At 42.1% G+C, this 13601-nt stretch overlaps 1 protein-coding gene across 1 annotated transcript in view; it reads right to left on the reverse strand.

Moving 5' to 3' along the window:
• Positions 1-4045: 4045 nt before the first annotated feature.
• TOMM34 (translocase of outer mitochondrial membrane 34) overlaps positions 4046-13601 on the reverse strand; it is a 10171-nt gene continuing 615 nt past the window's right edge. Inside the window, exons 2-7 of the mRNA XM_026656755.1 lie at positions 12394-12539; positions 9454-9606; positions 7997-8166; positions 7074-7221; positions 6011-6137; positions 4046-5178 (exon numbers count right to left, since the gene is read on the reverse strand). Coding sequence (XP_026512540.1) covers positions 5074-5178; positions 6011-6137; positions 7074-7221; positions 7997-8166; positions 9454-9606; positions 12394-12539 — 849 coding nt within the window. The 3' untranslated portion in view covers positions 4046-5073. The remainder of the gene's footprint in view (positions 5179-6010; positions 6138-7073; positions 7222-7996; positions 8167-9453; positions 9607-12393; positions 12540-13601) is intronic.

The following is a 13601-nucleotide window of genomic DNA, read 5'->3' on the forward strand; positions in this document are numbered from 1 at the left end:
CAATAAGGAGGGATGGTTGGGTCAGAGGCCTATGTTCCTGAAAACTGACTAGGAGACAGAAAAGGGTAGGACTGAATGGTCAGTTTTCATCCTAGCAAAAGGCTAACAGCAGGCTGCCCCAAGACTCTGTATTAGGTCCAGTGTTTTAATGTATCTTCTTAATGATTAGGAAAGTGGGGGGAGCCATGAAGCAGTAAAACTTGTAGATGACACAGTTGTCTGTTAGTCAAGACCAGGGAGGACTGTGAGGAACTTCAAAGAGATGTAACCAAGCTAGGTGAATGGGCAAATGAAGCTCGGTGTTGATAAATGCAAAGTGATGTGCCCCGGAGAGGAAAAAAAATAAATCACTGTCTTGCTTGGTTCTAACTTAGCTGCATGCAGTCCGGAAAGGGGCCTGCTTGTCACTGTGTACTGCTCCATGAAGACCTCTGTTCCATGTACAGATGTGGTCAAAAAAAGCAAACATGTTAGGATGCATAAGGAATGGGATGCATAATATAGAAAATATTAGGATACCATTATTCTAGGCACAGCAGGTAGTGCTGCCTATAATTAAGGTTGCCTGACACATTCCTTCAGTTGCTTGTATCTTTGCCCAAACAGCTATAGTTTGGCAGGTTCCATGCTGGGTGTCTGCCTCTGCTGAATGCTGTTTGGGTGAGAGGGGGAATGTGATCATGTAATTATAGACTAATGAATGCACAATGACATGGGGTGCTAAGGTAAGGTTGTACTGTCAATCTTAATTCTGGCATTTCCTAACTTGAGTGCTTGATTCCGCAACCTTAACATTCTTTCTACGTAATTTATTTTCCATGTAACATAGATCACTGGTGCAGCCTCATCTGGAATACTGAGTGTAGTACTGGTCACTCCATCTCAAAAAGGATATTGCAGAAATAAAGGGAAATGAGAGAAGGGCCCCAAGAATGATTGGGGGGAGAAACAGGAAAAACATAAGAGACTGAAAAGAGTGGGATCATTAATCTTAGAAAGGAGATAAGAGGGGATATAAAATATGGAAAAGTGAATGTTAGAGAGATGGCAGAGTGGGAGTTTCTGTTCTCCCTGCCTCTTAACACAGGAACAAGGGGACATTCTGTGAAATCCAACCAAATTGTGCAACTCATTGAGATCAAGAGCTAGTGTGGGGGACAGATTATGGAAGATGTAAAAATGTCACACTAAGCAGATATGAAGTAAAGCATCTAGTGCTGGCCACCCTGGGGGAGACAATACTAGACTAGCTCAGAGCCTAGGTCTATCGAAAGCAACAGAGAGTCCTGTGGCACCTTTAAGACTAAGATGTATTGGAGCATAAGCTTTCGTGGGTGAATACCCACTTCATCAGACACATGCATCTGATGAAGTGGGTATTCACCCACGAAAGCTGATGCTCCAATACATCTCTTAGTCTTAAAGGTGCCACAGGACTCAGTCTGGATCTGTAAAAAGCACCAAACACGGCTACCCCTCTACTAGGTCTATCAAGTATGGCAACTCCTGTGAACGGGAGGGATTCCAATAGTAGTGACGGGGTTAGTCTGCTATATTTACATAAAAATCCTTTGGTATAAAAGGTATTAAGTGTTACAAACACAAAATAATATGAATTGCTCTGCACACCAGTGAAATGCCATTATCTTGACTAGAAAATGTCATGTTCTTCATCCTACCCTCCCTTCTCAATCACAGCCAGTTTTGCTGTTTCAGTTGTTGGCCTCTCTTGGGCAAAGACTCAGTTTATTGCCTGCAGAAATGTTAGTAATCAATAATGCACCTTTTCACTTATGACACCCTAGTCAGAGCTGGGACTGAACTGGCTGTTAGAAATACTTAGCATTAAACTATGTCCCTCATGGACTTCCTAGTCAGAGATGGCAAAGATGTACAGCTTACGGCATACAACTGAAGGGGGAGAGGACATGGGGAAAACTGTGTGAGGGAAGCTAAGGTCTATAAGCAGCAATCACACTTGTAAAAGTGAGTAACTGCTACCTCCTGGGTAGAGCCACTCTTGAGCTTCAGCAGAAATAGCCTATTCTGCCCTGGGCCAAGACCTAACAGGAGATGATGCTCCCTTTCTCCTGTGTTCTGATGATGTCCTTTGGCTACCTTCTGTGAAAAGCTTCTACATGAATGCGCTGTGTTCACAGTTAGTACCTGGAGCTTAGGCTCCATAATAGAAAGCGGTTTGTTTCATTTTTTGATTGCCTGATTCTTCCCATCTAAACATTTCCAGTTTGGGGTAAAGAAAGTGTAGTTCAATGTGATATGAACAGTATGAGTACCAGACACCTGTACACCAAATAGTAATGGCCTAGGCGGGCAGTGGTTCTCAACCAGCAGTATGCATAGCCCTGGGGTACGCAGAGGTCTTCCAGGGGCTACATCAACTTATCTAGATACTTGCCTAGTTTTACAACAGCCTACATAAAAAGCACTAGTGAAGCCAGTACAAACTAAAATTTCATACAGGTAATGACTTGTTTGTACTGTTCTATATAACTATACACTGAAATGTAAGTACAATATTTATAGTTGTTGATTTATTTTATAATTATATGGCAAAGAAAGTAAGCAATTTGTCAGGAATAGTGTGCTTATTTGTCTGATTTTGTAAGCAAGTAGCTTTTAAGCGAGGTGAAACTTGAGGTATACAAAACAAATCAGACTCCAGAAAGGGGTACACCAGTCTTGAAAGGTTGATAGCCCCTGGCCTACAGGCAGGATCATGTATGATATGCAACAATGGGACCAAATTTAATAGCACCAACCTCTAAATAGCATGGTAATAACTTACTCAGCCATGTACTACCCTTCATTTCTATCTCCCCAACACCAGCTGTGGCTCAGTGGAAAATACTCCTTGACAATTTATTTTTAAGGGTGGATTTTGCTTTTCTCTCCAAGTAGCACAGTTTCACTGCATCAGCCTCTGCTCTTCCGAAGTTGTGCCTGACTCAAACTCTTTCCCCACCAACATGTGCCCAGGAACGGAGAGTATAGCCAGCCTCAGCAGGTCAGTGCCTTGGGGACTGTGAGGCAATCCAGCTAACCAGCCTACACTTTGCTTAACTGGCTCCCTAACCACCTGCTTCCTGGATCTATGGGCCCCTAGAGGGAGAAGGTGCTGTTATCCAATCAGCTCGCTCTGTTGGGAAAGACTGCAGACAAAGGCAGCTGCCGGCAGACCCAGCACAACAGGGAGATACCTAACAGTAGATACTTGTGTCTGCAGCAGAATGGCCTGTAGTATAGCTATAGCATAAAGAGCCCATGGCATCTTGAGTGAGATGAAGGGGGCCTCTTAGACCTACTGTTTTACTCTTGCTGTAGACATCTTTGCAGCTACAAAGGCAAGCAGTGATTTTACAATGAAAGGTGAAGTGTTACAACACAGCTGTGTAGTGAATAGATCCTCAGCTAGACCCAGATAAGGCAGCAGAGGGCCCCAGCCCTCTCCAAAGCTTTTTTTACAGCAAGGATGGATGATCTGTGTAAATGGTACACAGTGAGAGCATTTTCTAATTCTTGAATTCAGCTAAGGTAGAGGTAAATAGAACCTGAAATACTGATCTGTTGTGAGAGAGCAAGGGCATGCCACACCAACCCTACAAGGGATTAGGAGTGGAAATGAAAATAGCACGTCCTTCAACTTGCATTGAGTGTACTTCAATGTAAGTAATCAATCCCTGCTTGTAGTAAGTGTCCTGGAAACATCTCCAGTGAGGCTTTGTCAGCACTTCTGTTTTACACTGTAGCTAATCTGCAAGGCTTCTCTTCTGCCCATGCAACAATCTAACATCCTAAGCATACACCATGATAGAAGTTCAGAAAATAGCTGTGTTTTTATCAGTGCATAAATGAGACTTCTGCAGTGACACTGCATAGCAGATGCTCTTTGACCATAAGGACAAATAAAATAGTACTTTATCATGGTGAAAGGTTGAAATATTCGCTGTCCCAGCAACAATTATGGTAACATAGTACACCCAAACCCTTATGTCAAATACACAATTCTAATAAAAACACACAGCTGTAACATATGCTGGCTTTTAATAGAAGTTGCATTGTTCATACAGTAGTTTTGCCAAACAAATCATCCTGTTACCTATTTAGATCTCAGCATTAAAAGATAACTCCTTGCCACCACTAGATGGGAAGAATCAGAGTATAACATGTTCGTAAGTCTGTGATAGAGGAAGGTAGTTCTTCACATCAGAGGCCTCATGTGGGATACTATTGTACACCCTCTTCCCTGTACTAGTGGTAATAGCAGCTGGTCATCAAGACACAAACAGAAGCTAAAATGTTAGATAGAAAGAAGTTGTGAAAATTCAAAGTTGCTAGGACCCAAACTTCAGCAGTGCATGGAAGATAGCCCACAAATACAGAATCAAGGCAGTTTTAAATTAAATATTTGGTGGTTGTTTCTGTGGGGGATAAGAGCTATGTCGAAGCTGCTGCAAGCTTCTGAACAGTTACTCTAAACAAAAGCAGCTTTGGGCCAGTAGGCACCAGCTAAGACAGGGAACACCTGAGCCATTTATTCTTGTAGAGGTCTCACCTCACATTTAAAGGATCTGGAACTGTGCTAGGGAAACCATGACTTTAATTTCTCATGCAGCAGCCTTTGTAAGGGGCTTGTTTAAGCAAGCAGAAGCAGTATACACAGCAGATCTGCTTCTCTCTAATCTGAGTACATATTACCATAAACTCAGTTTACTGCTCTTGAATACATGCCCCAGCCCACACCCATCTTTGCAGACAGATTAACTTAAATAAATAATGAGTTTACAAAATTACCTTATACCAAGGAAATTAACCTGAATGCTTCTCAAAGACAGGATCATTTAAAACTTTTAAAGATCTTACAGGGAGATACCAGGTTTGATATAGATGGTTCACGTTAATGTACGTGTAATTAAGCAGCCGAGAACTAGCTACTACTCGGCAAATCGGGACGGTAGGTTTCAGAGCTGGCCCTACAGTGTTTGGCCCCTGTATCAGTATTAAAAGGAAAGCCTGTCTTCTGCAGTAAAGAGCAGACAGATTTCATGCTCCTCTTTATTTTAAGTTCTTGTTCAATTCTTGCAGTAGGTTCTGTGCAGCTATGTTCTTTGGTTCAATTTTCAGAAGGCTGTTAATGTCAGTCATGCTTGATTTGTAATCCTAGAAGCAAAATGCATTTTTAGAAAACTGAAAAGGCAAACATTTTTAAAACTTGGCCTTCAGCTCACACGCTGAAACACTACCTGCCATAGCCCCTTCTACTTCACATATGCTTCTCACAGAAGAGACTGACAACTGCATAGCTGTTCTGTAATGCACATAAATTGGGGACTAGAAAGGCACTCAGTTTATACAGGAGACGAAGCTCGTGCGTTAACCTGCTCCAGTCTCACAGATATTCTAATATTACACCTAGATTACATGTCCTGCTTTAATTGATGAAATACTGCAGAACCCCACAATTAGCTGTAGTTTAAGATCTAGGCTGTTTGCCAAAACATCTCTCTATAGTCATTTTCAGTGCCCCAAACACAGGATCTAGCTGTTTCCAGGAATTTATCAGGAAACTCAAGACACCAAGAGACCTGAAGCTAGCAAATGAGAAATCCACATAAAGGTGAAGGTAGCTGCTAATGACTTAGTAAGAACCATGATTGTAAGTTTTTGGTAATACAAGCACTGTTTCCAGAAAACCTGACTTGCAGGATAGCTATAAAAGGACAAACACCCTGATTCAGGTCTCTTTGTTCTCCCAAAGAGAAAGATCCACACATATCCATGCAGCTGTCAGCCAGTGAAATGACTAGGAATCTCCCTTCACTATGTACCAACCCTCAGCTAGCAGATTTGTAGTAGTTTTGCACAGAGGCAAGTTATAAAAGGCCTGTGGAAACTCTACAGTTGTGGATTCAAGATTCAGTGATGCTTGTGAGAACATGGCTTCTCTATCCCAGTCCTGAAAGGGGTCTGAAACGCGTTTGCAGTTACTTACCTTTAGTTCTTTAAATGCTTGAGCGCGTCTGTAAAATGCCTTAATATTTTTAGCATCTAGCTTCAGAGCTTCTGTGCAGTCTTGTATTGCTTCCTTGTACTGCTTCAGAGACAGGTAACAAAGAGCTCTGGAGCACAGACAATGGTAGTTAAAGGTTTTAGGCTTCAAGTGGTGGGCTACAACAATCCCTGCTTTGGGGCACTATATTCAATCTTATCCAAGTTTCTTTCTTGGAAAGAGTCACTGTACAAACCCTGCACTGACTGGCAGAGATTAAAAGCGTTTTTCAAAACAAGGCTAGACAGCATCTCACTGTGCAGCATGTGTGTACCCACAGCAGGTCTCATCTCAACCTCTGCCCTGTCACAAACTGCCCTTTAATAAAAAACCTCCTCTATAAACTTAGAATGAAGTACTAACAATCAAGGATCTTATTTCCTGAGCTCAAAACTGGTTTTGGTTAAAAGGGGAGAAAAAAGTAATTGCTCCACAAATCTGCAAGAATTAATAATTTTCAGTCCCCAGCTGTCACTAAGAATTTCTAAGGTTGCAATTTTCTATCTATACAGTCCTGGAAGGTTCTCTGCAGCTGCCTTCAAAAGCACCACAAGTAGTAAAGGTTTTGGATAAGTCCTTACACCATTATTTGTAGGTAGTGGAGAGTAGGACCATCAAAAAACAGAACATTCTTAGCAGAACTAAAGATTTGACAGGAATAAAAACCTAACAATTTAAGCTTACAATTTCCATACAGGCGCCTCAAAGCCACTTTAGAAAACAAAGGGATCTCCACTTGCGGAGCAAACATCTGTTATGAGGAGAAAATGCTTCACCTAATCTCCCACACACGTGCACAAAGCTATGTATTCTGATCAAAGAACAACACTAATAGATGTTAAAGGCAAAATTCTACCCTCATGCATGCACCTGGCTCCCATTCATTTAAGTGGGAGCGGTGTGTGGGCATCAGACAGCAGGCTTGGGTCCAAATTCGATAAGAGTTACTGGAATTACTTAAAGAGTGCCCCAAAGGGAAATAGAATAATAGGTGCTTGTACATTACCTGTTGGTGTAAGTTGCACATTCCTGGTTACTGAGTTTTAGACTCTCGCTGTACTTTTCAATAGCTTTTTTATGGTTCCCTTTCTTCACAAGTTCATTTCCTTCTTGCTTCAAAGTTTTTGCTCTTTCAATCATAGCAGCAGTAGGCACTGGAAGTTGTATTTGAGAGAACATAGTGCTACGTAAAAATGAAAGAGCTAAGCAGTCACATTTGTTAATGACGGTGATCAATACAGTTAATAAAAAGTAAGGTTTTTTTAAGTATGGAAGCCTAAGCAACCACAGAAAAGCCTGAATTCTCCCACAGAAATCTGTACTGTGGAAAGACTATCTTTGGACAGAAACCCACCTAGATATCTGAGTGCTGCCATAGATTTACTGAGAATAAGAGATGGCTAGACTTGCCTGAAGGGATCAAGGCCACAGGAGGATAAGGTTGAGAATCACACACCTGGTTTTACTCTCTGAATTGTACTTAAATCAGATTAAGCTGCAATCCCATCCATTCCTTGTTCAGCAGAGTTCAAGAATCCCAAGGTGGTGGCTTGTCCACAGCATGATACAGGATGGAATGACTGGTTTATTAGTATCTATTATATGTATTATAGTAAAGCCTACAAGTGCCAAGCAAGAATAGCACCCCACTGGATAAACTCATTGTGAGAGACAATTTTTGCCCTAAAGAGTTTACCGTTATGGGCAAATGGTGGGAGAAAGAAAGTATTATGTTAGAGACAGGGAATTGAGGTACAAAGCAGTTCAGTGACTTGGCAAAGGTCACACAGGGAGTCTGTGGCAGAGCCAGGAACTGAGACCAAGGCCAATGCCTTAAGCACCAGACCAAGTTTAGCAGATGCCTTGTACTTTACTGTCCCGTCTGAGTCCCACAACTCCATGTGCCATCTAAACACAGGAAAGGCTCACCTTGTTTTTCTAGAGATGCAGTTTCAGTTGCTTTGAGTTTTGGGGCAGCCGCCTGGCTTCCTGCAGGAGGAAAGTCCCATCTTCGCTGAGCAGAAACGGGAACTGAAGGGATTTGTGGGAGCTTCTGGCGCCACTCGAGGCCATCCTTCTCTAACAGGGCTTTTGTCATTCTGGAAATAGAGATATAGGCTGTGCAGCTATCAAGTCTGCTGACAGAACAGGCCATCTTTCCAGAACAGTGCTCAATTTCAATAGGCAGGCTCCTAACTGAGCATCTGCAGGCAAATACTGTGTAACTGCTGTGCATGCAACCTTGCTAACTGCGTGTAGCTAGGAAAATGTGCCCTTAGGGTAAAAAACTGTCATTTTAGTGCTTGCCATTTGAGTAGTTCAAGTATTTAATGACTTAAACCTCACATACACCCATGGTAGACATGTTTTCAGTTTACAGGTGGGAAAATGGAGGCCTTTGGGTTAAAGGACTTGTCCCCAAGGTCACACAGTGAGGCAGTAGCAGAGCCAGGACTGGAACCAAGGCATCCTGAATCTCAGTTCGGGTCTGAACCACAAGGCCATGCTTCTTCATGAGGAGATCTAGATATTCCGGGCAATAAGTAAATGAACAGAGGAAGTCTGTGGCTATAATACCATTCAGAAAGGAAGCTTAAAAGAAGAAAAGACTATCCAGTTACCACAACCAGCAGTTTTTAATTTAATGGTATACACTCTTTCGCAACAAACTTAAAATGCATTTCAAACATGCTTCAGTCTTTACATATTCTCCATATTTCTTGTCCAGGGCCCCTTTTGCCAACTTCTGTCAGCTCAGGTGCTAAGGAACGTTTCTCTCTCCCTTTGTGAAAAGCAAAGCTAGGCTCTTCATACACAATGGGTTTAAATGAAAGGAGTCTCTTCTCAGTATTGACAATACCAAAAGCAGAAAGATCTGCTAGGATGGGAACTATGAATTTACTAGAATTCACCGGTGCTGTGAAACATAAGAATATATGGAGCAGCACAGAGGCTTAGTAGAACACTGTGTTCATATAGACCTGGTCTTGGGAACAGAAAGGTACCAAGGAGGCTTCAGGTTGGAATGTGGCCACTTGTAATTGGTTAGTTGCCTAAAAATAAGCATTATATAAAATATGGAAAACTTGCATGGCCAAATGGAATAATTTCCCAGCTATAATAAAGGGAAGTAACAACTTGACAGGAACAGACATCTGTAGTACTGGCAGCAAATATCACCAAAGAACTCTCACCACAGAAACAGTGCTAGGCTGCATAACAATCGGATCTATTACCATTTATGAAGCATTCCAATGCACCCAACCTGCTCCCAGGCAATCATCCCAGCTAAATGGGGCTGAGATTCGCAGAGGCAGCTGAATGAGCTCTGCTGTACTTTCAAGTCTTCATTCTGGTCTGTGTAACAGTACAGAGTTAGGAGTTACCTGTTGACACCATCATGTGCAGCCTGTACAGTGCAATCAATCTGTAATACAGTCTTGTAGTCCACGTAGGCCAACTGGTATCTCTCCAGAGCTTCATAGGCTGCTGCCCGCCTCAGTAGGGGTTTGATTCCAAAAGGGACCAGGTCCAGTGCACTAGATCAGTGGGGAGAAAGCAACACAGCTCACTGGGCCACCTGAGCTAATTTCATCAGAAAGGTAGTCAGAAGGTCAATTTTTTTAATATCAGATTCTCCCATGTGGGTACCATTATCACCTGGGAGCTTGTCCAGTCTTAACCTTCTATGACCCAAATTTTCAAAGGCACAGTCTTGAAATGTGTGGCTATATTTCAAACTGTGTTCACATACTGCTTTGTAGGGAACAAATCCTGCAGTAGTGGAGACTTGGTAAAGTTTTCCATCTCTAATTTCTACATTTTCAAATACATTGATTTCAGTTACAACACAGAATACAAAGTGTACTGTGCTCACTTTATATTTATTTTTGATTACAAATACTTGCACTGTAAAAAAAAAATAGTATTTTTCAATTCGCCTAATACAAGTACTGTAGTGCAATCTCTATCATGAAAGCTGAACGTACAAATGTAGAATTATCTACAAAAAAAATCTGCATTCAAAAATAAAACAATGTAAAACTTTAGAGCCTACAAGTCCAATCAGTCCTACTTCTTGTTCAGTCAATCACTCAGACAAACATGTTTGTTTACATTTGGAGAAGATAATGCTGTCTGCTTCTTGTTTACAATGTCACCTGAAAGTGAGAACAAGCGTTTGCATGGCACTGTTGTAGCCAGCGTTGCAAGATATTTACATGCCTGATGCGCTAAAGATTCGTATGTCCCTTCATGCTTCAGCCACCATTCCAGAGGACATGTGTCCATGCAGATGATGGATTCTGCTCGATAACAATCCAAAGCAATGCAGACCGACGCATGTTCATTTTCATCATCTGAGTCAGATGCCACCAGCAGAAGGTTGATTTTCTTTTTTGGTGGTTTGGGTTCTGTAGTTTCCGCATCAGAGTATTGCTCTTTTAAGACTTCTGAAAGCACGCTCCACACCTCATCCCTCTCAGATTTTGGAAAGCACTTCAGAATCTTAAATCTTGGGTCGAGTGCTGTTTAGCTATCTTTAGAAATTTCACACTGGTATCCTCTTTGCATTTTGTCAAATCTGCAGTGAAAGTGTTCTTAAAATGAACAGCATGTGCTGGGTCATCATCCGAGACTGCTATAATATGCAATGTATGGCAGAATGCGGGTAAAACAGACATACAATTCTCCCCCAAGGAGTTCAGTCACAAATTGTTTTTTTAACAGGAGTCTTTAGGGGGAAGGGATAGCTCAGTAGTTTGAGCATTGGCCTGCTAAACCCAGGGTTGTGAGTTCAATCCTTGAGGGGGCCACTTAGGGATCTGGGGCAAAATCAGTACTTGGTCCTGCTAGTGAAGGCAGGGGGCTAGACTCGATGACCTTTCGGGTCCCTTCCAGTTCTAGGAGATAGGTATATCTCCATGTCCTCTGGAACGATGGCTAAAGCATGAAGAGGCATATGAATATGGTCTCATCTGGCATGTAAATATCTTGCGACACCAGCTACAAAAGTGTCATGTGAACGCCTGTTCTCACTTTCAGGTGACACTGTAAACAAGAAGCGGGCAGCATTATCTCCCATAAATATAAACAAACTTGTTTCTCTTAGCGATTGGCTGAACAAGAAGTAGGACTGAGTGGACTTGTAGGCGCTAAAGTTGTACATTGTTTTGTTTTTGAGTGCAGTTATGTAACAAAAAAAAACTACATTTGTAAGTTGCACTTTCATGATAAAGAGATTGCACTACAGTACTTGTATGATTAATTGAAAAATACTATTTCTTTTGTTTGCCATTTTTACAGTGCAAATATTTATAATAAAAAATATAAAGTGAGCACTGTACACTTTGTATTCTGTGTTGTAATTGAAATTGATATATTTGAAAATGTATAAAAAAATCCAAAAATATTTAATAAATGTCCATTGGTATTCTATTCCTATGGACTATATAATTATTTTAACATTTGCTTTAATAATTTTTTTAAATCTGAAAGCTTGTCACTGTCACCAACAGAAGTTGGTTCAGTAAAAGATATTACCTCACCCACCTTGTCTCTCCAATATCCTGGGACCAAGATGGCTACACCATCACTTCAAACATTTTAAACTTTGCATTTCTAAGATTTATAAAGAAATCTTGACATGGCAACCACAGAATCCCACCGCACTAGCTGTAGAAGGTGGTAAACTGTTTAAGGCAGAACGCTATTGGTGCTATACAGATAAACTGTTGCCTAAAGGCAAGAGCATCTGGCTACTGTTTTCCTACAGAGAGGGAGGGGGGAGATTAGGGTTATGTCAAGTTGCTGTGTAAATCACTGCTATTTTAAACCAGAGTTATCTCAGATTAGCTAACCCAAATTAGCTAAGAACACTTTTTTTGTGTGGCACTGAAGGCACACCCTAGATGAGCTATGTGGGCTTTTCCAGGCCTGTCTAGGATCTCATAGCCTTAGTCTTAAATTTGCCGCTTACTGAGGAGCAAGTCTCTACCATGCCATATTCCGTTACAAATGTTTGTTTGGGAAAGAGGCATTTGGGGATGGGAGGTGATCAGAGTCCCTGGCCTAACTCTTTATAAATTATGAGCCAAATCTAGTTCTCAGTTACACCTGTGCGTAGAGCAGAATCTGCCCCTACTTGACCCAACATGGTAAAAATATTCATAACAGAGTAGAAGAGAGACCAATAAAGATTGATTAGCATCCTTATGCCAGGACAGAGTATCGTCACCCAGTAACAGGGGACATATATAGCGGATACTATATTCAATCCTATATCATTCAAAACAAACACAGCTTTTCTCTAGACAGAAGATGCTTACACTGAACAGTCCTTAACACAGAGGCTACAATTTCCATCCTTCAAGTAACAGGCAGCTCGATTTGAATAGAGGACACTCGCTTCCTCAGCATTCCTCTCCCCTAAGAGCAGAGACAGAAAACAAATCAAACCATGAAGTGTGGAACAGTATATTCAATAGACCTTAAAGCCACCTTATTTTAAGTTTCTACTTGCTGCAAAAAGCAAGACTCCATGTGCTGTGGATATTACAGGTACTGAAGTCACAGCTGGGGAAAGAGAACAGAGAGGTTTACTGCTGATATCACTATCAGTACCAGCAATAATGCTCAGCATTTTTCATCTCCAAAGCATTAGCTAATTAATCCTCACCCCTGCTGAGAGGTAGACGAGCATTATCCGTGTCCTACAAATGAGGAGAGGGAAGCAGAAAGATTAAATCCAATGTTAGGGTCAGATCTAGGCTTGGAGCTCAGAACTGCCCAGTTCCCAAGCCCACATCTCTCTCTCACCTGTCCATAATTCAGTAATTCTGGCCTTTTCAATGGTGCAATAGGTAGTGACAGCATATAGTGGTAGCCAGAGTTACTGAAATGCTCTGGCTTGCAGAAGAGTTTCAAAAAGCACTCATAACTTTATGGCAGGGCAAGTTTGGTGCCTAAAGAACTGTAGCCGTGTTCCTTTACCCTCTGTTACGAGACCAAGAGTACACACACAGGGCAATAGTGTCATACTGTATGGGTACATAAAGCTGTTCCAAGTAGGGGCATAGACTGGTGCCCTGTAGGCATTTTGTCACCTAGGCAGTTAAAGGGGCATCCATTTGCTGTCTACTATATAAAACTATTTTTAAACCACCCTGGGCGGCTGAGTGGATGAAGCCCTGCTGCATCCTGGCGATTTGTATTTGAGTGGGCACTCATATAAATACTGGCTCTGGGGCTCAGCTGTTGGATCACACAACAGGGATGTTCTCCCTTTGCCCTGCATCTGGTTCAAGGCCTCTACCTACCTGAGGGCAGGCCCCAGGGAACAGGCATGGGGCCAGGGCCGGCTTTAGGCCAATTCCACCAATTCCCCCGAATCGGGCCCCACGCCTAAGAGGGCCCCGCGCCCAGTGGCAGGGACGCCCAGAGTGGGGGGCAAGCGCCAGAGAATCCCTTCCCTGGCTAGAGGCACCTTTTTAATTTTTACTCACCCGGCGGCGCTCCAGGTCTTTGGCGGCGGGTC

This window comes from Terrapene carolina, unplaced genomic scaffold (assembly GCF_002925995.2).
Source record: "Terrapene carolina triunguis isolate 2854851 unplaced genomic scaffold, T_m_triunguis-2.0 Scaffold233, whole genome shotgun sequence".
NCBI lineage: Eukaryota > Metazoa > Chordata > Testudines > Emydidae > Terrapene > Terrapene triunguis.